Genomic DNA, 22263 nt, shown 5'->3' on the forward strand with positions numbered 1-22263 from the left:
CTTTCTGAGCGTGTTTTTAATCCAAACATATCATATCTATATGTTTTTGGAATCAGGAACCGACAAGGAATAAGATGAAAGTGTTTTTAAATTGATTTCGACAATTTAATTTTGATATTAATTTTTATATATTTAATTTTCAGAGCTTGTGTTTAATCGAAATATAACATATTTATATGTTTTTGGAATCAGCAAATGATAGAGCATAAGATGAATGTAAATTTGGAACGTTTTATAAAAAAAATTTTTTTTTTTACAATTTTCAGATTTTTAATGACCAAAGTCATTAACTAATTGTTAAGCCACCAAGCTGAAATGCAATACCGAAGTCCGGGCTTCGTCGAACATTACTTGACACAAATTTCAACCAATTTGGTTGAAAAATGAGGGCGTGACAGTGCCGCCTCAACTTTCACGAAAAGCCGGATATGACGTCATCAAAGACATTTATCCAAAAAATGAAAAAAAACGTATGGGGATATCATACCCAGGAACTCTCATGTCAAATTTCATAAAGATCAGTCCAGTAGTTTAGTCTGAATCGCTCTACACACACACAGACAGACACACACACACACACACACACACGCACATACACCACGACCCTCGTCTCGATTCCCCCCTCTACGTTAAAACATTTAGTCAAAACTTGACTAAATGTAAAAACATACCATGTGGGAACGTGCAATTATTTCTAGTCGGTACTTTCGCTCTGTCCTAATCTACACTACTCGTCATAAAAAAACCATACACATATATTTAGCTGTACATCTTTGTGATGCGGCCAGTTATATTAAAACCAAGCCTCGTCAGAAGCCGTAAAAGGCCTGTTTTGGTGTCCTTTTTTTTTTGGTAGGCTATGTGGGGAAAAACACTGTTGTTTTGAAATGGTTTATTGTACTGCTTTTAAATTTGACATGAGTTTGACAACACAATTGCCAACAAGTGTGTAAAATATCATGGCGTTTTGATGAGTTTGTTGGTCGAATTGGAACTGTTCAGAAAAGTTTTATTAAATTGCAATCAATTTTGGGGATCAATTTTGGTACAAAAGCAACAACGCGCTTGGGTGGTAGGGACATGTGAATGCAAAACATTGAATTACAAAAAACAGGTCTTCCAACAGCAAAACCCAGTGTAACCCAGCAGACTGAACTGGCACGTCACTCAAGCGTGCCAGTTCAGTCATAGCCCACACAAAAAGACGCCAAAACAGGCCTTTTACGGCTTCTGACGAGGCGGACACCAGTCTTCTTCAAAATAGCAAAACAACACCGCTAGGCACAACTATGACGGCTTACTAGCGCCAAAACTAAAAATTAGTAATTAACCCGTGAAAGTTACTAATTTTCACGAGAAAATTACAATTATGGCGTGAAAATTACTAATTTTCACGTGTTAATAACTAATTTTCAAGTGTTAATGTCTAATTTTCAGTTTTGGCTCGCTTCCTGACGGCTTACTAGCGCCAAAACTAAACATTAGTAACTTTCACGCGTTAATTACTAATTTTCATGTGCCTCGTGACTGTGGGGGCTCAATGCGCATGCGCGACTGTTACACCGGCCAGAGCGAAACATCCTTCGATTCGAAACTTTTCTTGTCCATAGTTCTTTAATCCGATGCAAATTAACAATAAGAGCTAAGCGCTTGTATAGATAACCGTTGAATAACGAATTCTATCGACAGATATTTATGAAAGTGTGTGAGTCTCGAACGAAGAGATCCGTCTGCTAGTGGTCGGAGCTTTTGTACATGTCCGGCCGGCAGCCATTTTTCCTCTCTCGGTTCGAACAATTTTTCGGATCGATTGTCCTTCACTAATACACTACAAAGCAAATTTATGAATGTGGTAGTGGAAATAAATATGAGGTACGGCTGTCTGCCCGACAACTTGTCGAATAAGGAATTATATTGAAAGATATCTGTGAAAGTGTGAGACCACAGCTGATCAAAAGTCTGTCTGCTAAAAACAGCTTCGATTCGAAAGTTTTTGGGTAGGTCGATTATTCTTTTCTAAGATACCCAAAACAACGTTTAAGGAAAGCGCTATTGCAGAAAACTGTGACATGCATCTTCCCGTCGGATAACTTGCTCGATAAGGCCTTCTATTAAAAGATAATAGTGTGAGAGTGATGTTTGCCGGACGTTGTAGCCTCTCAGTGCGGTGTGTGTGTGTGTGTGTGTGTGTGTGTGTGTGTGTGTGTGTGTGTGTGTGTGTGTGTGTGTGTGTGTGTGTTACCCTGCAATCCTCAAATCGTGCAGACAAAAATGATCTCCCAGGTCAGACTAAACGAAAAAGCCCATTCGTACACTTTATTTATTTTTAAATAACGTCCAATTCAGTTCAATTCAGTTCAATTCAGTTCGGTTCTATCTTTCAATCTGAGAACATACACCTTATTCAAAGAGGTAAAGATTAAACAAGTAAATATCTCTTACTTAAACTCCTCGCCCAGACGACGACGCTGTGCACAGGGTAGGGACGACCAAGGTCCACCTCCCACCACGGTGTTTTGTCGCCTTGCCGCCGGGTATGGATGCAGTTGTCCGTATCTATAAAATTTCCAACTGTGTCTCCATTTACCGCAACGCCAGGTAGGTGCTGTCCGCTTGTCCACGAAAGACGGGAACTCATCGTGCAGGACTTGTTGAGCGCAACGTTCTCTGTGGACAGAAAAAATAACGATCCGTACTTTTCGGACTACAAGTCTATGACATTAATAGAGAGAATTCGCTGTTGTGTGAGACATATAATGAACATTGTAGGTCGAAAAATTAGGTTAATGAAAAGATCGATATACAAATCAAAACCATACAAAGATGTCCTGGTTTTGACGTTATACACCCTAAGAGTAATACCTAATACACTGGACTCGCAACGAAATATACAAACAAATGACACTGAACACCCTGTCTTTCTCTACAGCTATACTGAAAACAAACTCTATTTGTTCTGCTGGTGTAGCTACAGTTCTTCCTCTTCTTCTATTTCTTCTTGCAAAATCATTTCAGTGCAGACTAATATAGAACTCGGGTTCCCTTAAATCTGTTTACCATGATACAATAATGCTGTATATCTCTGAACACATGTACGGACCCACACCAACTATTGTAATTATGGCAATTCAGTCTACCTACACAAAACATGTTTAAAAGTAAGTGTTTTAACCACAGCTCTATGAGCTCAGGCAACTATGTGTACAAACCGATTAAAGCACACAGATACAGTTTTGTAACCCGACACTGTCACAAAATACCCCTGCTTCGCGTCATCCAGACGTCTGCCTCACGACTGAGACGGATGAGTCACCACTGTCGACTTGAGTTACCGATCCGTATGAATTTCTCTGTGTTGTGTCCTGTTTTACTTTTTTGAAACAATTTCCAAATAACGGCGTTGGTAGAGTGGACCAGAGGGAGAGAGAGAAAGAGAGAGAGAGAGAGAGAACGAACGAACGAACGAACGAACTTTATTACTCAAGGATGGAGATTTTAGGCTCACGCCTAGTCTTACAATCTGTCCCTGCTAAACTAAGACATAAAAATAAAGACAATAAAAGGACAATATTGTCAATCGCAATCATACAGTATTACTAATTACAACATTACCTATACGAATACATAATGCATGATAGAACATTGAAATGTACATGTATGTCAATATAATACAAAGGAAAAGAAAAGTCGACTCGCACACACACGCGCGCCGCATGCCTGCAATCACGTTCGCACTCAATACAACACACACACTCACACACACACACACATACACACACACACACACACACACTCACACACACACACACCGGCACACACACACACACACACACACACACACATACACACACATATGCGCACATACACACACACATACTTATACGCACGCACGCACACACACGTACACACGCAGACACACACACACACACACACACACACACACACACACACACACACACACACACACACACACACACAACAACAACCTCATCATCATCATCATCATGATCATCGTCGACATCATTATCATCATCAACAAAATATATAGAGGTTAGTGATAGCAATGCATTCTTGCTAGAAACAGCTTCAGAATGTAACTGTTCGTGACAACAGATATTTGCGAAGCTGCGCTTTGAAGTGTTTAATCGTGCTTGACCCCTTTATCTCACATGGTAGCGAATTCCAAATTGTTGAGCCCGAAAACGCTAAACTGGTTTTATATAAATCAATACGGGGAAATTAATTTGTTTGAGCCATATCTGTCTGTTGCTTTCTGAAATAATGATCGCATGTACTGTGGGGTCTCGTTTATTTGAACCTTAAACATTAAAAGCGCCTTATTAAATAATAACTGATCTTTAAGTGATAAAAAATTAAGGCTGCTAAGCTTTTGATCTGTTGATGTTTGCGGACCCGGCATGATAAGTTTAGCTGCGCGACGGTGAAGAGAATTTACTTTTTTTAAGTGAACATCGTTACAACCATGCGAGAGAGAGAGAGAGAGAGAGAGAGAGAGAGAGAGAGAGAGAGAGAGAGAGAGAGAGAGAGAGAGAGAGAGAGAGAGAGAGAGAGAGAGAGAGAGAGAGAGAGAGAGAGAGAGAGAGAGATGGATTGTTTCATGATTAATTGATTAATCAATATTTCTTTCATTAGGATAGTGGATTGAGGCACAAGCGTAGTCTTACAACCTGTCCTTACCGTACAGAAAAAACAACACAAACACAAATAACGACACTCCTCAGCCATTGATATGTAAACAAACAAAGCGAACAGACAGGCAGACAACATGGATATATATTTCAAATAGGGAATGCTAAATTCTTCACATCAAGAACAACCAAGTGAGAAACAATGAATAACGCACTGTCCCTGGCACAACGTAAAGGCGACGGAGCTGTCAATGAGTGAGAGGCAGAAGGCAATATAAGTTCAGAATGTATATGATAAGAGTAGGACAGAGTATTATATGGCTTGATGTGTGATACCAGAGTTACACTTGTTGCTGTTTTTAAAATATTTGAAACATCGCATTTCACACTAGGGCAATTCCAGCGTCTGCAGGGGTGTCGTTTGGGTTGGCCCTTCGGCCAATGGCCGATTTTTTTTTACTTTGGCCGAAACTTTCATGTCCCTATCGGCCAAATGTCCGAAGAGTATTCGCCTAAATCGGCCAAAGTTTGTCCATTTTTTTTTTTGTATTGGTCATGCTTTGATTGCTAAAACTGCTGCCGATGTACTTAGTCAGCTGACTGACGTTTATTTCCTTCGCGAATACCAAAAAAGAAACTTCACTGTTTTAAATGGAAGCCATTGCCAAAAAATATAGATGCTAGAGTGGTTTCCCTTGGACAAGGGAAACCACACTCTCATCGTTTGCGTTCGCGATAGTGTATCAGTCAGTCAGTGCTTTCGATTTGGATTTGAACATCATGGCCAAGGTTTGCTACCCTTCAAGGTAAGTGATTCCGGACAAAATGATAGGAACCGCGAATCTGGACAGTGTCAGTGTGAGTGGTAGTAGTGTTGTCGAGTCAATCGAAGCAGACGACATAGACGATAGTCACCGCGAATCGAAATCTGCTGAGCCAGAGAATGAAAAGCATTCTCCAAATCATGGTTTCCAAGCAAAATGGCTCACCCTACACGGTTTTTTATTGGTGTTTTAGTTTTACCAGTCATGTTTCCCAAGGCTTGTCAAGATTAACACAAGATTGGAAGAGTTTCACTTTCAAGAAATTAAAGTTAAAGGTTTGAAAAAGTTTCAGAGAACTGCATGGTGTCTGAAGTATTTAAATCAGCAAAGCTGATTGTTTCAGTTGCAGTAAGCAACATATAATCCAGGGGCGGATTAGGGGGGTGTTACGGGGGTTCCGGCCACCCCCCCCCCCAAAAAAAAAAATGTCTGTCTGTAAAGCCGGGGGAAGAGTTAATTGTTTAATTGTCACAGTATGCGACATGTCTTCCTTCTAACCATACTATATGATGTCGGGAGCAGATATCAGTGAAGATAAATTGCCATTATTTAATACTAACGTTAAAAGAAATAATGAGTGGCTGCTGACACCAGTTGATCATGTTTAAAATCAAGGATAAGCCACAAATTGTTTATAAAATAGCTAAAATTCTTCAGCTTCAGGGGGACCCTGGACCCCAGGTTGCGGTGACTTTGTATGAGCCAAAAATAATAGCCGAAAATTTTCCAAGATGTCCTAAAGCTGACAGTTTCGGCCAAATGTCCCAACATGAAAATGTCTAGCAACACCCCTGCCGTCACTGACGTGGCATTCGCCCAAAAAATCAGACATTATTCGCCATAAAAATAATAGTCATGATGCTTTTATTAACTCAAATTTGTGCAAAGATTTCCCCAAACATGACAACCTTCCTACCCAAGGTTAAAAATGTTGAGGTAAAAAAAGCTAAGACTACTTAAAGGACCGCAACAGGCTCTTTTTAAGGTCAGATAAAGCAGTTGGGGTTGATTTAATGATATAGGTAAGCATCTAAAGATGCAAAAACCGAACAGTAAATCACAGGTTTTTTGTTGCATCAGTCTAATTTTACACAAAATACATGCTCAAAAAGCGGCCAAATTCGTCTGCTACGCGAGATTTCAAAATCCCCGTGGCGGCAAGCCGTTGGCTGTGACGTCACTTACAGAAATCGGAAGCGAAAATAGCGACGCTCGGTCTGCATCTTTGCTGCAGCCGTGGATGCGTGCGTACTCCCGACATCATGCCGAGAGAGTGTGCTGCTGCTGTACGTTCGTAGTTGCAAAACAAGTCGCGTAAGGCGAAAATACAACATTTAGTCAAGTAGCTGTCGAACTCACAGAATGAAACTGAACGCAATGCCATTTTTCAGCAAGACCGTATACTCGTAGCATCGTCAGTCCACCGCTCATGGCAAAGGCAGTGAAATTGACAAGAAGAGCGGGGTAGTAGTTGCGCTAAGAAGGATAGCACGCTTTTCTGTACCTCTCTTTGTTTTCACTTTCTGAGCGTGTTTTTAATCCAAACATATCATATCTATATGTTTTTGGAATCAGGAACCGACAAGGAATAAGATGAAAGTGTTTTTAAATTGATTTGGACAATTTAATGTTGATAATAATTTTTATATATTTAATTTTCAGAGCTTGTTTTTAATCCAAATATAACATATTTATATGTTTTTGGAATAAAAAAATGATGGAGAATAAGATGAACGTAAATTTGGATCGTTTTATAAATTTTTATTTTTTTTTACAATTTTCAGATTTTTAATGACCAAAGTCATTAATTAATTTTTAAGCCACCAAGCTGAAATGCAATACCGAAGTCCGGGCTTCGTCGAAGATTACTTGACCAAAATTTCAACCAATTTGGTTGAAAAATGAGGGCGTGACAGTGCCGCCTCAACTTTCACGAAACGCCGGATATGACGTCATCAAAGACATTTATCAAAAAAATGAAAAAAACGTTCGGGGATTTCATACCCAGGAACTCTCATGTCAAATTTCATAAAGATCGGTCCAGTAGTTTAGTCTGAATCGCTCTACACACACACACAGACAGACAGACACACACACACAGACAGACACACACACGCACATACACCATGACCCTCGTCTCGATTCCCCCCTCTACGTTAAAACATTTAGTCAAAACTTGACTAAATGTAAAAAGGACTCAGGCTTGAGTTTGCATTTGTTTCCATCCGACTCAAGGCTCAAGCAGGAATGGGCTGTGAAAATGAATCGGCTGGACCCAAAAACAACAACAACAACAACAACAACAACATTGGTGAGAAACCAGCAAAACAACAACAACAACAATAAAAACAACAACAACAACAACAACAACAACTACAACCACAACAGCATTGTTGATAAACCAGCGAAACTGTATCAACAATAACAAAAACAACAACAACCACAACACAGTACAACATTGGGCAACAACTACAACAACTACAACGACGACAACAACACTGACAACAACTCAAAAACCAAGAACAACTACAATGTCAACAGCACCACCAACAACAGCTTTATGCGCCTGTCACACATTACCGGATAGAGCTTCCGGACGTGTAACGGATGAAATATTTGTTTATCCGTTGGCAAAGTTGTCAGTCCGGTAGAAAAATCCAAACTACGGACGTATTTGCACCGCACATGGAACGGTTGAAACGTACCCGTAACGGACATGTAACGCACGGCTACAGTACAACCAGCCAAGTGTCTCCGAATGACTGACGTACAACAAACGGACATGAACCGGCCAATCAGTACGCGCACAGGATTCATTCCGGACAAACCGAACACATAACGGATATCGACGGGCGCGTGCCGGAAACAACAACGAGTATACATTTTGTGAACGCATTTCTCCTTTTTATATGCCCTGGGATGATCAGGTTCTTCCGGTCCTCCCCCTGTAGTTGTCCTGTAGGTATGCTGTATTCATCAGTTCTGTACGTTTTATCCGTTTTTCAATTAGTTTGTCTATTCGTCGTGTCTGGTGTTAATCCTGCAGGCATCCTGTGTTTGTCCGTTAGGTGTCCGTTAGGTGTCCGTTAGGTGTTCGTTTTATGCGTTCAAGTTCCATCAACGGACTGGACAACGTATCCCCACCGTACACCTACAGCATATAAACGAATGAATAACGGACACTGACAGAAGTTATACAGGACAGAACCCACATGCACAGGACAACCAACGGATATTCTTGTCCGTCAGTGTCCGTTTCAAGTTTTGTGCATGCACAAAACTTTCTAACGGATGCAGACGGACACACCGCATATCACCGGACATGGAACGCATGTTTCCGGACATAAAACGGACGTGAAACGTACATTGACGGACATCACCGGATAAACAAATATTTCATCCGTTACACGTCCGGAAGCTCTATCCGGTAATGTGTGACAGGCGCATTACACTGATAAACAGTAGGTGGAACACGATTGATCTGGCACGTAACAACCTTGATTTCATCTACGACGACGACAACAACAACATCAACTCAAATTCGAGAACATTACTGTACATATGTATGTGTACATCTGATTTCAATGTATTGTTTATTTGTTAGACAATTCAAAAGCTTTCTTTAAATGTCAAATTGATGTGTTAAATGGCAGTTGTCCATATTTCTGAAAATAAGTGTCGGGAAAGCTAAACCTGTAGGATTTGTCAGTCATAGCAGGGAAAAAAAAAACTACCCAGAATTGTTGATGAAAGGCAGCAGGAGCTGTTGAACGAGAAGGCTCCTCTTATTTAGCTGTTTCATTCATTAAAGCAGCGTATATGAGGAAAACGTGCAGGTGTTGGTCAAACGAGGAAATGTACAGCCAAAGAATGTTTGAAGTGTGTGAATCCTATAAAGCAGTAATGTATGCCTCGGATATTTGGGGAAGATTATAACCAGTGTAGATAAAATGCACACGTTTTGTTTGAAAACGCCTTTTGAACTGCAAGAATGGCACCACGGGTTTGAAGCATCCGTTTTGTTTTCTCCGTGTATTTAAAATACATCCCTGTTTCCTCTACTCTTTCCTCCCTGTTTTCAGCACGCACACTAATTCCTCTATTTATTCAACACGCACCCTGTTTCTTCAATTTATTCAGAACGCACCCTGAATACATCATTTATTCAGCACGCACGCGAATTACTTTATTTATTCAACAAGCACATTAACAATTTACTTAGCACGTACATGTTTCCTCCATTTATTCAGCTCTCACCGTCCACAAATCGAGAACGAACGTGGTTGGACAGACTGACCATGTCAATTACATGTCTTGGCCTATAATGCATGGGAGGTGCTTCAGTGATATCGAGGATCAAACAAATGAATCGTTTTGATCCCAGTACAAAGCAGACAGTGTCCTCCAAGACACCCATCGTAATGATCTTGCTCCAGGAGTGTTTTGTATTGTATCTGGTGATGAAGTTACATGATTCCTTTAAATCTCGTCGTAGATAATGATGGACACCTGTGATATTGATAGCACTGTGCTGATGTATTCGGTTCAAATAGGTTTTGCATAAACCTGATGATAGATTCACGGTTCGTAATGGACTTCTATGTAACGATTTGCTTAACTCAGTTACTGTGACAATTATGAATGTTAAACTTGTGATGATTATGAAAGTGTTTGTACCGAGGAAAGTTTCATTTCGTTCGTGAAACAAGTTGTCTGCTTTTGGATTAGTGCCAAGGCCTCTAACATTAAACCCATTACTAGTTTTTTTCAATGGAGAGCAAACATTTTTTTAAAGTTCGTAATAAGTCTTCTACTTCCATGGCATAAGAAGAAATAAATCTAGTACGTTCTTTAGAATTAGACCTTACGTATTATATTCTGTATCAGTGCATCAATGTCAGCCCCTTAACCTTTACCAGAACAATGCTTGAATCTGACACTGGCTTGGCATCAAGTTTAACATACACTTATTTATTTGAACATAAAGAATGACTTACCGAAGTTCCCCATGCCACAGACATTTGAAGCAAACATGTTCCACAGTAGAAACACTTCTGGTCTCAGTAAAGTTGCACCCATTTTCTCGACAGGGCTTAAAGCTTGTACTATGCGTTTATTCAGCACGCACCCTGAATATACCTTCCTTGTGTGGTGGTTTTGAGTAGAAGAAGGAAGTGAGTTAATTCCAATGTGAAGCACCATCTCTGATAGGACACTGTTGCCAAAAAAACGCAAGTGCTGGTCTTCACCTCAACACTCTTCACACGGCTATTCCTTTTACATTTTTGTCAGATCAAGGTTTATGATGTGGAGCGAGCTTGAGAATAAAAATCCGTCAGGTGTTCGAATTCGCAAACTTGCAGACGCTGTCGTGTTTGATAGGACTGAGGCCGAGGGGAGTCTTTGTTATGCAGCTATTGCTCCAGCAATAGTAGAGTTTCATCAACGAGTTTTAGCTATGAAAGTTAATATTTTGTCATCAAAATGCACGAAGAGTTATACTTTTTATTGATATGTACTTGCAACCCTTCACGGAAACACCACTTTTTTGTGTGGGTGTTTTTGAAGTAGAGTGACAAACTGACAGTATGTATAGAACACACACTTACGCACACACACACACACACACACACACACACACACACACACACACACACACACACACTCACACAAACAAACACACACACACACACACTCATGCACACACCCACACCCACCCTCACACATACACAAGCACACACAAACACATACACACACACACTCACACAAACACACACACACACACACACACACACACACACACACACACACACCAATTCTCCTTTTCTGGCTAAGCGGCATTCACTGCGGATAAAAAACGCTGGCGCTGGACCCGAGTACTCTTCAGACTGGCTCGCTCCGCCAGTATGAAAGTTTTTGTCTTGGGCACGTGGATTTAAAAAAAAAATTTTAAATTTATTTTACACAATTAAAAAAATTATTAGAGTAAAATAAAACATTAAAACGTTCATAATAAACAATAGTAAACAAGAATTAAAAAAAATAAAAAAATAGACCGCCCATGCCGGGAATCGAATTTTTTTAATTGTGTAAAATAAATGTTTTAAAAAATTTCTTAAAGGCATACTAACGCACTCCCGTGTTTACAAAGTGTAGTTTGCCCACAATCGATGTCAAACGCACCATAAGACCATATAATGACGATACGTCACCATGCGCGGACCATAATACATGCATTACAGCTTGTTCTAGCCTCTGAAAAAGTGAGGATGTCAACAAAGCCGCGGTGTTCTCTCCCTTGCATCAACGTTACATGTGTTGCCAAATCTATAAATAGGACGATCCAGATCAAAATGAAAATTCAAATATCTCAACATTTAAGGGGTCCTAGACCACAATATTTTGCAGGGAACTTAATTTAGTCTGTCTCCAGCTGTTGGTAAAGCAATTAGCGTGTATAGTCATCGAGTACATATGGCTTTAAATCCAAGTGATTTAAAAAAAATTATTTATTTTACACAATTAAAAAAAATTATTAGGGTAAAATAAAACATTAAAATGTTGGATCACTTGGATTTAAAAAAAAAATTAAATTTTTATTTTACATAATTAAAAAAATTATTAGAGTAAAATAAAACATTAAAATGTTCATAATAAACAATAGTAAACAAGAATAAAAACAAGTCGCGTAAGGCGAAAATACAATATTTAGTCAAGTAGCTGTCGAACTCACAGAATGAAACTGAACGCAATGCCATTTTTCAGCAAGACCGTATACTCGTAGCATCTTCAGTCCACCGCTCATGGCAAAGGCAGTGAAATTGACAAGAAGAGCGGGGTAGTAGTTGCGCTAAGAAGGATAGCACGCGTTTCTGTACCTCTCTTTGTTTTAACTTTCTGAGCGTGTTTTTAATCCAAACATATCATATCTATATGTTTTTGGAATCAGGAACCGACATGGAATAAGATGAAAGTGTTTTTAAATTGATTTGGACAATTTAATTTTGATAATAATTTTTATATATTTAATTTTCAGAGCTTGTTTTTAATCCGAATATAACATATTTATATGTTTTTGGAATCAGCAAATGATGGAGAATAAGATAAACGTAAATTTGGATCGTTTTATAAATTTTTATTTTTTTTTACAATTTTCAGATTTTTAATGACCAAAGTCATTAATTAATTTTTAAGCCACCAAGCTGAAATGCAATACCGAAGTCCGGGCTTTGTCGAAGATTACTTGACCAAAATTTCAACCAATTTGGTTGAAAAATGAGGGCGTGACAGTGCCGCCTCAACTTTCACGAAAAGCCGGATATGACGTCATCAAAGACATTTATCAAAAAAATGAAAAAAACGTATAGGGATTTCATACCCAGGAACTCTCATGTCAAATTTCATAAAGATCGGTCCAGTAGTTTAGTCTGAATCGCTCTACACACACACACACACACACACACACACACGCACAGACACACATACACCACGACCCTCGTTTCGATTCCCCCTCGATGTTAAAATATTTAGTCAAAACTTGACTAAATATAACAAGTCGCGTAAGGCGAAAATACAATATTTAGTCAAGTAGCTGTCGAACTCACAGAATGAAACTGAACGCAATGCCATTTTACTCGTAGCATCGTCAGGCCACCGCTCATGGCAAAGGCAGTGAAATTGACAAGAAGAGCGGGGTAGTAGTTGCGCTAAGAAGGATAGCACGCTTTTCTGTACCTCTCTTTGTTTTAACTTTCTGAGCGTGTTTTTAATCCAAACATATCATATCTATATGTTTTTGGAATCAGGAACCGACAAGGAATAAGATGAAAGTGTTTTTAAATTGATTTGGACAATTTAATTTTGATAATAATTTTTATATATTTAATTTTCAGAGCTTGTTTTTAATCCGAATATAACATATTTATATGTTTTTGGAATCAGCAAATGATGGAGAATAAGATAAACGTAAATTTGGATCGTTTTATAAATTTTTATTTTTTATTACAATTTTCCGATTTTTAATGACCAAAGTCATTAATTAATTTTTAAGCCACCAAGCTGAAATGCAATACCGAACCCCGGGCTTCGTCGAAGATTACTTGACCAAAATTTCAACCAATTTGGTTGAAAAATGAGGGCGTGACAGTGCCGCCTCAACTTTCACGAAAAGCCGGATATGACGTCATCAAAGACATTTATCAAAAAAATGAAAAAAACGTTCGGGAATTTCATACCCAGGAACTCTCATGTCAAATTTCATAAAGATCGGTCCAGTAGTTTAGTCTGAATCACTCTACACACACACACACACACACACGCACGCACACACGCACGCACATACACCACGACCCTCGTTTCGATTCCCCCTCGATGTTAAAATATTTAGTCAAAACTTGACTAAATATAAAAATAAAAAATAAAAAAAATAGACCGCCCATACCGGGAATCGAACCCGGATCACTTTGGCCATAGACGAATCGCTTTCCACCCGGATCACTTGGATTAAAAAAAAAAAAAAAAAAAAATCTTTTTTTTCACATTTAAAAAAATTATTAGAGTAAAATAAAACATTAAAACGTTCATAATAAACAATAGTAAACAAGATTTAAAAAAAAATAAAAAAAAATAAAAAAAATAGACCGCCCATGCCGGGAATCGAACCCGGATCACTTTGGCCACCAAGCCACTAACTCTGACAATTTTCCCAATTGTGCTAAAATTAGGTCGCCCAGCACGCGAAGTGCACACACACACATACACACATACACACACACACACACACACAAACACACACACACACACACACATACACACACACACACACACACACAAACAGTAACACTAACACATGTGCACAAAATGAACACACACACACACACACCGCGCGCAAACGACAGATCCTGCAGCAGACGACAGATCTGCAGCAGACGACTCTCTCTCTTTCAGTCTCACCGAGACCAAAATAATCCCCACCCGCTGGCTGGCTTGGAAATCACGCTTTTCTCGTCACTGGGTGACGTGTTTCGCTGTTCTATCAGCTCAATGGCTGGCTGTCGATCCGATTGAATTCGTCCAACCGTCAAGAACTTTTGTGTTTTTTGGGGCATTTAGGTCCCAGGTAACATTATGAAGTTTTAATACGATCAATCGGACCTATTATCAAGTTAGTGTATCAACTTTTGAACGAACTGCGCCCAGTAGTTTCCCAGCAATAAGCTGTTAAGTCGAGACAGACAGACAGACAGATAGACAGACACACACACAATTAAAGTCTGTTGGACCCTAGTACTGCGTACTCGGGGATAAAAGCTTCTTTTAACTCACGTCGCATGTATGGGCATCTTTTCAGGGCTCTGTGTAAGCAAACAAGCACAGTGATTTAATTCGGCTGCTAGTTCAGACGCTTTAAAGCAAACCTATGGAACGCCTCAACTGCCTTATGTTGATACAAAACATTATGTTGGGTCAACGTGTCATGACTTTGGGTGGTTTTGTCATGATGTTGGGTGGTTCTGTCATGATGTTGGGTGGTTTTGTCATGATGTTGGGTGGTTTTGTCATTATCACAAAATCAAAAGCATATGGACAACGCACTTTTGCATTTTGCGCATCTACTCAATGGAACTCTCTCCCCTCTCACATTCGCCACTCTCAGTCAGTACAGTCATTCAAGCGAGCACTCAAAACTCACCTCTTCCTGAAACACAACTCCTAAAGTCGCAACATTTTGCCATCCTGTTCTGTAACGGTTCCATCTCTATTCAGCTTGTTATTTTTGTCTTTTGTTTTAAATTATTATAAATATAATTTTTTATTGCAGTAGTCCTTTAATTTTAACCCTTAGCTGTAGGCTAGATATGCACAAGTCATGTCGGTGCCACATAATGCTGACACACATGTTCCTGTGCATAGTTTATGGATAACGTGTAGTTGGGAAGTTAAGAGTAGAAATAATTAGTATTTAGTGTAGGAGGAGGGTTGGGGGTGGGTAGGGAGGGGGTGGGTATGGTTTACTTTGAGCAGGTCGGTTTCAGTTTTAATAAACAATTTTAGAGAATTGTGTATTTTATATTTGAGTCTTTCGTGTTTTAGACATTGATGCATTTAATAGTTTTAACGAGTTGCCTTTTGTTTTATCATTCTGGTGTTTATCTAGATGTGTTGTGTATTTTATAAGAAGTTTTTAAAAGTTCGAAGTTATTTTAGCATATAGGTTTTTTATGGTCTTAATAGTTAAATATGTATTACGTTATTATTAAGATTCATGTTTTGTTAGCACTAAGCAGTTGTTTTAATCAGTCTGGTTTTCTCTTGTTTTCATTTTATGAACATTTTAAATGTTAGACTAGCTTATTGTTTTGTACAGAATAATAACTGTGTGAATGGTGCTATACTGAATGAAAGAGTGTGACATGAAGTTCTTGTACATCATTGTAAAGAGTGTGAATGACGTTTTAGTTTAGATGTCAAGCGCTTAGAGCAAGCCTTTTTAACGAAAGTTTTTGATTTAGCGCTATATAAATGTTCTTATTATTATTATTATTATTATTATTATTATGTTATGGAACGCCTCAACTGCCTTATGTTGATACAAAACATTATGTTGGGTGGTCATGTCATTATGTTGTGTCAACTTGTCATGATGTTGGGTGGTTTTGTCATGATGTTATGTGGTTTTGTCATTATGTTGGGTCAACTTGTCATGATGTTGGGTGTATTTGTCATGATGTTAGGTGGTTTTGTCATGATGTTGGGTGGTTTTGTCATGATGTTGGGTGGTTTTGTCATGATGTTGGGTGCTTATGTCATTATGTTGGGTGGTCATGTCATTATGTTGTGTCAACTTGTCATGACTTTGGGTGGTCATGTCATACTGTTGGGTGCTTATGTCATTATGTTGGGTGGTTTTGTCATTATGTTGGGTCAACTTGTCATTATGTTGGGTGGTCATGTCATACTGTTGGGTGGTTTTGTCATTATGTTGGGTGGTTTTGTCATTGTGTTGGGTGATTTTGTCATGATGTTGGGTGCTTATGTCATTATGTTGGGTGGTTTTGTCATTATGTTGGGTCAACATGTCATAATATTGGGTGGTTTTGTCATTATGGTGGGTCAACTTGCCATTATGTAGGGTGGTTTTGTCATTATGTTGAGTGCTTCTATTGGTTAACCCTTCTATTATTATGTTCGGTCAACTTTTCGTTATGGTAGCGCATGTTTTTCTGTATAAACACGTCTCTGATTGGATAACATCAACCAATGGGATTGCGATTTACAAAATAATGCTCTTCCTGTAAACCCAACATGGCTGACGATAGTGGTATTTAAAATGAAAGTAACTGTAACGAAGAAAGGTACAGAAAAGCGTGCTATCCTTCTCAGCGCAACTACTACCCCGCTCTTCTTGTCAATTTCACTGCCTTTGCTATGAGCGGTGGACTGACGATGCTACGAGTATACGGTCTTGCTGAAAAACTGCATTGCGTTCAGTTTCATTCTGTGAGTTCGACAGCTACTTGACTAAATGTTGTATTTTCGCCTTACGCGACTTGTTTACATTTAGTCAAGTTTTGACTAAATGTTTTAACATAGAGAGGGAATCGAGACGAGGGTCGTGGTGTATGAGTGTGTGTCTGTGCGTGTGTGTGTGTGTGTAGAGCGATTCAGACCAAACTACTGGACCGATCTTTATGAAATTTGACATGAGAGTTTCTGGGAATAATATCCCCGGACCTTTTTTTCTTTTTTTTGATAAATACCTTTGATGACGTCATATCCGGCTTTTTGTAAAAGTTGAGGCGGCACTGTCACACCCTCATTTTTCAATCAAATTGATTGACATTTTGGCCAAGCAATCTTCGACAAAGGCCAGACTTCGGTATTGCATTTCAGCTTGGTGGCTTAAAAATTAATTAATGACTTTGGTCATTAAACATCTGAAAAATGAAATTTTTTTTTTTATATAAAACGATCCAAATTTACGTTCAGCTTATTCTTCATCATTTTCTGATTCCAAAAACATATAAATATGTTATATTTGGATTAAAAACAAGCTCTGAAAATTAAAAATATAAAAATTATGATCAAAATTAAATTTTCCAAATCAATTTAAAAACACGTTCATCTTATTCCTTGTTGGTTCCTGATTCCAAAAACATATAGATATGATATGTTTGGATTAAAAACACGCTCAGAAAGTTAAAACGAAGAGAGGTACAGAAAAGCGTGCTATACTTCTCAGCGCAACTACTACCCCGCTCTTCTTGTCAATTTCACTGCCTTTGCCATGAGCGGTGGACTGACGATGCTACGAGTATACGGTCTTGCTGAAAAACTGCATTGCGTTCAGTTTCATTCTGTGAGTTCGACAGCTTGACTAAATGTTGTATTTTCGCCTTACGCGACTTGTGTTTTTAATTTGTTGACTGATATAATTTTTTTTCTTTGTTATATAATCGGATGGAGTAGTCAGATTGATATCATTTCGGCATGCTAACTGTGCATCCAATGTTAAAATTTTAAAAGAGAATTAAAAGCTCTCCATCAGTCACTGCTTTCAGTGTGAGTATTGTTCCACGGTGAAATGTGTGTGTGTGTGTGTGTGTGTGTGTGTGTGTGTGTGTGTGTGTGTGTGTGTGTGTGTGTGACAGTGATGAAGAAAACATGCAAGTGAAAGAGCATCAAATGAATGAGGAATGCGATGAATGATGATAAATAACTAACAATTATTGAAGTTAGTATTGATTGCACGTTGAATCCATTGCAAAATACACAAGATCTGTGACTCACGAAATTTAGCTTGTGCATGTCAACACACACACACACACGTACACAAACACACAAGTGTATCTGTAAATGTGTGCAAAGAAAAACAAAAGAGACTGAATATTTACAAAGCATAAATCAGACTTTCCAGGATTTTTACTTTTAACTTGAACAGGACTCACAACAGATTTGATTCGTATTGTGAAGTGTATTTTTAAGGTGTCCTTTGTATCCCTGTTCTCATCAAATTTACAAATTACATCAATCACCTGACTGTATCTCTTAGTATTTACATCAGATATATCTTTGTCGTTAATTCATTATCGTGGAGGATTGTGTTGAAATGCCTGTGTTTCATGTGATCTGGATTTTGTGCTGTTGCTTAATTGTTTGTTACATGTGTATTTGCAAATATTAACACATTACATTCCAATCATTTTCACATTGTCTTTGCGAATAACGCAGTGATCTTATAACAAAAAAGTATTTTAAGTTCTTGGTGCACGTGATGGTCCTTTAATTCGGATAAACTCGAACCAAGTGTTCCCCGTGTCTTTATCTGTTTATTCTCCACAATTCTCACACAGTTTGCATATGAGTAGGTTATACTGATTGTAGTTGAGGTTCTCTGCTTCGATTGGTAAAGACAATACAGGTGTAATAGGATAGTTCCTTGTTATTTGAGTTACAAGTTTAGGTAGGAAGATGTTAATATTGATGTATACAATGTTTATATACATATTTTGTGGAGTAACGATTTGATTCGGTATAAAGGGAAAAAGTTGTTTTATTCCTATTAAAAAAAAGCTAGAATTGAAAGAGTAAGTGATTTGTTTATAGTTGAAGAAAGGAAAGTAATGTAGCAGAGGTATATAATATACAAAATTGGAAAAAATAATGCAAATATATTTTTGGATTATTGGGCATTAATAAATGCATTACCCAAATTATGGATTAATTGGATTGAAAATAAACATATTAATGTACATATGGATAAGCAGTAGTTTGAGGGTAGCCTGTATAATTATGAAAAAAAAAGCCAAATAAGAAAAATGATAGAAAAAAAGTGTAAATACTGCTGTAGAAAAACCTTGCGTATATAATTTTTTGGTTGAGGAAGTTTGGTGTACAAATAGGAAATTTGGTCCCTTACCTATGTTTCCAAAGAAGTGAGGTTAAGAGAATTGCAATGAAAAATGTTAAATAACATTTATCCAACAAATATTTTATAATGTCAAATGCAAGTTAGAGAGAATAACAGATGTTGTATATGTTGTACGGAAGTTGGTTTTGTTGAACATTTTTGTTATGAGTGTATACCGGTAAAGTTTTTTTTATCTAAGATAGAAAATTGTATAGAAAAAAGTTTGGATTAAGGGTTAAGTTTAAAATGCAGGATATAGTATTTGAGTATCAAGACACAATTTAAGTTGTAGTAGAAAGATGAGAAATTTTGTAGATCACGTAATATTGATTGGAAACATGTGTGTTAGTATCTTTAGAAAGACAACTTGTTGTGGATCAGTGTTCGTAATATTTGAGTTTCAAATATTAAGTAGAACAATTGAATTGTAAATAGAAGATGTATTTATGTAGATGTAAATAGAAAATGGCCATTATTTGAACGAGTACTATGTTTTGAGTTCCAAAAAAAAAAAGACCAATGAAGAAAGAAGATCAAACAAAACAAAAAAAGTCGCGTAAGGCGAAAATACAACATTTAGTCAAGCTCAGTCGAACTCACAGAATGAAACTGAACGCATTGCATTTTTTTCCGCAAGACAGTTCACTCGTAGCATCGTCTGTCCACCGCTCGTGGCAAAGGAAGTGAAATTAACAATCCAGAAAAGCGCGGTAGCGGTTGCGCTGAGGATGATAGCACGCTTTTCTATATCTCTATTCCTTTTAACTTTCTAAACGTGTTTTTAATCCAAACATATCATATCTATACGTCTTTGGAATCAGGAACGGACAAGGAATAAGATGAAATTGTTTTTAAATCGATTTCGAAAATTTAATTTTAATCATAATTTTTATATTTTTAATTTTCAGAGCTTGTTTTTAATCCGAATATAACATATTTATATGTTTTTGGAATTAGAAAATGATGAAAAATACGATAAATGTAATTTTGGATTGTTTTATAAAAAAATAATTTTAATTACAATTTTCAGATTTTTAATGACCAAAGTCATTAATTAATTGTTAAGCCTCCAAGCTGAAATGCAATACCAAAGTCCGGCCTTCGTCGAAGATTGCTTGGCCAGATTTCAATCAATTTTATTGAAAAATGAGGGTGTGACAGTGCCGCCTCAACTTTTACAAAATGCCGGATATGACGTCATCCAAGACATTTATCGAAAAAATAAAAAATAAAACGTCTGGGGATATCATATCCAGGAACTCTCATGAAAAATTTCATAAAGATAAGTCTAGTAGTTTACTCTGAATCGCTCTACACACACACACACACACACACACACACACACACACACACACACACACACCACGACCCTCGTCTCGATTCCCCCCTCTATGTTAAAACATTTAGTCAAAACTTGACTAAATGTAAAAAGGAGAAGAAAACAGTAAAAGGAGGGTTGAAGCAGCCTGCATGCAACTGAAGTAACTAAAAAAAAACAACAACACAAAAACCGCACAGGATAGTTCCTCGTTGTCAGCAATTCCACTTCGTATGGCTTAAACTTTAAGTAAAAGTCCAACACATCCTTTATTTGTACTCATTATCTGTGCTTGGGGCACACTACCACAGGCCGACCAGAAAACCAAATTGTGTTTGTCTCCCGTACTGTTTTACAGAACTGTCACTGTCAGCAAGACCAACTGTGTTCCTTAAACTATGTCCCTACAACAGTGAAGCGTTGTCGTAGACTTCATTCCTCTTCTTGTACTCTTTGTGTTCTTTGTATTCTTGCACTGCTCGGTAGATGAACCGATACTGCGCCTGCAACAATAACATAGAATGTGAAATCACAAGCCACATGAAATGTAAGTAATACTTATGGTGGGTTTTTTTCCTTCTCAACCGACCATGTTTTCAGCCGCTGAATTAAGGTCATGGTTTAGGGATATCAAGCTGCGTGTAAATATAAAATCATAGAAACAATTATTTCTAAATAAAGATCACAAGAAATCGAACATCAATCATCCCTAATAGTGATTAATAGTGAATGACACAACATGTAGTTAGTCTAGTATAGCCACTGCGTGTAATGAGTAAGCACAAAGTATCATTGCCAAAGGTTTATTTGACGTGTAACTTTTGCCTTTGGCGTGTTATGCCTGGCATTCTGATATATTTCTGCCAAGAGTGAATACGGATTGACAAAGCAGACTGTCTATATTGCCCCTGAAAGCATTTGTTGCTGTTATTTTAAGTTTCATTTTAAACCTTTCATTAACAAAATGTCCTAACACACTATAGAAGATTTTCTTTAATGTTTTTTTTTTTGTCTCTTCTCTTCAGGACCCCTTACTTTGTTTCTGAAAGTTTTGAAATCTATTTATTTTAAAGAGCAGGATGAATTTCATTAGAAAAATATTGTATTAGAAATTAAGAAACCCAAATTTGTTGACAGAGGTAGTACCACTGTGAAGGCGCCGACAGCTTAATTATGCCCGCTGTGTTTGATTTGTGCAAGCTGCGTTTAAACATAAGGTCATAGCAACAATCATTTCTAAATAAAGCATATGTGCAATGTGCCAACTGCATTCTAGCGTTTGTCACTGATTGTGATGATAACTAGTCTGATTATGTACTAATATATGATTTTATCATGAATTTAATCTTTATAGAAAAAACAAAATATCTAAGGTCTTAAACATGACATTAGTTGATTTGAGCAAGTTTCGTTTCATTTGTTCTCCTCATATGAATAGCGGAAAGATTAACGACTGTTTAAAGTGGAGCAAAATTTCACAGTCCTGTCTGTTTGTTTGTTTGCTTAACGCCCAGCCGACCACGAAGGGCCATATCAGGGCGGTGCTGATTTGACATATAACGT

At 37.8% G+C, this 22263-nt stretch overlaps 2 protein-coding genes across 2 annotated transcripts in view; one reads left to right on the forward strand and one right to left on the reverse strand.

Moving 5' to 3' along the window:
- LOC138964184 (receptor-type tyrosine-protein phosphatase mu-like) overlaps window positions 1-22263 on the forward strand; it is a gene marked incomplete in the record, with an annotated part of 322563 nt that overhangs the window by 70622 nt on the left and 229678 nt on the right.
- The window catches only part of LOC138964185 (receptor-type tyrosine-protein phosphatase epsilon-like), an 87010-nt gene continuing 82980 nt past the window's right edge, over window positions 18234-22263 (reverse strand). Inside the window, exon 25 of the mRNA XM_070336078.1 lies at window positions 18234-21203. Coding sequence (XP_070192179.1) covers window positions 21105-21203 — 99 coding nt within the window. The 3' untranslated portion in view covers window positions 18234-21104. The remainder of the gene's footprint in view (window positions 21204-22263) is intronic.

This window comes from Littorina saxatilis, linkage group LG4 (genome assembly GCF_037325665.1).
Source record: "Littorina saxatilis isolate snail1 linkage group LG4, US_GU_Lsax_2.0, whole genome shotgun sequence".
Taxonomy (NCBI): domain Eukaryota; kingdom Metazoa; phylum Mollusca; class Gastropoda; order Littorinimorpha; family Littorinidae; genus Littorina; species Littorina saxatilis.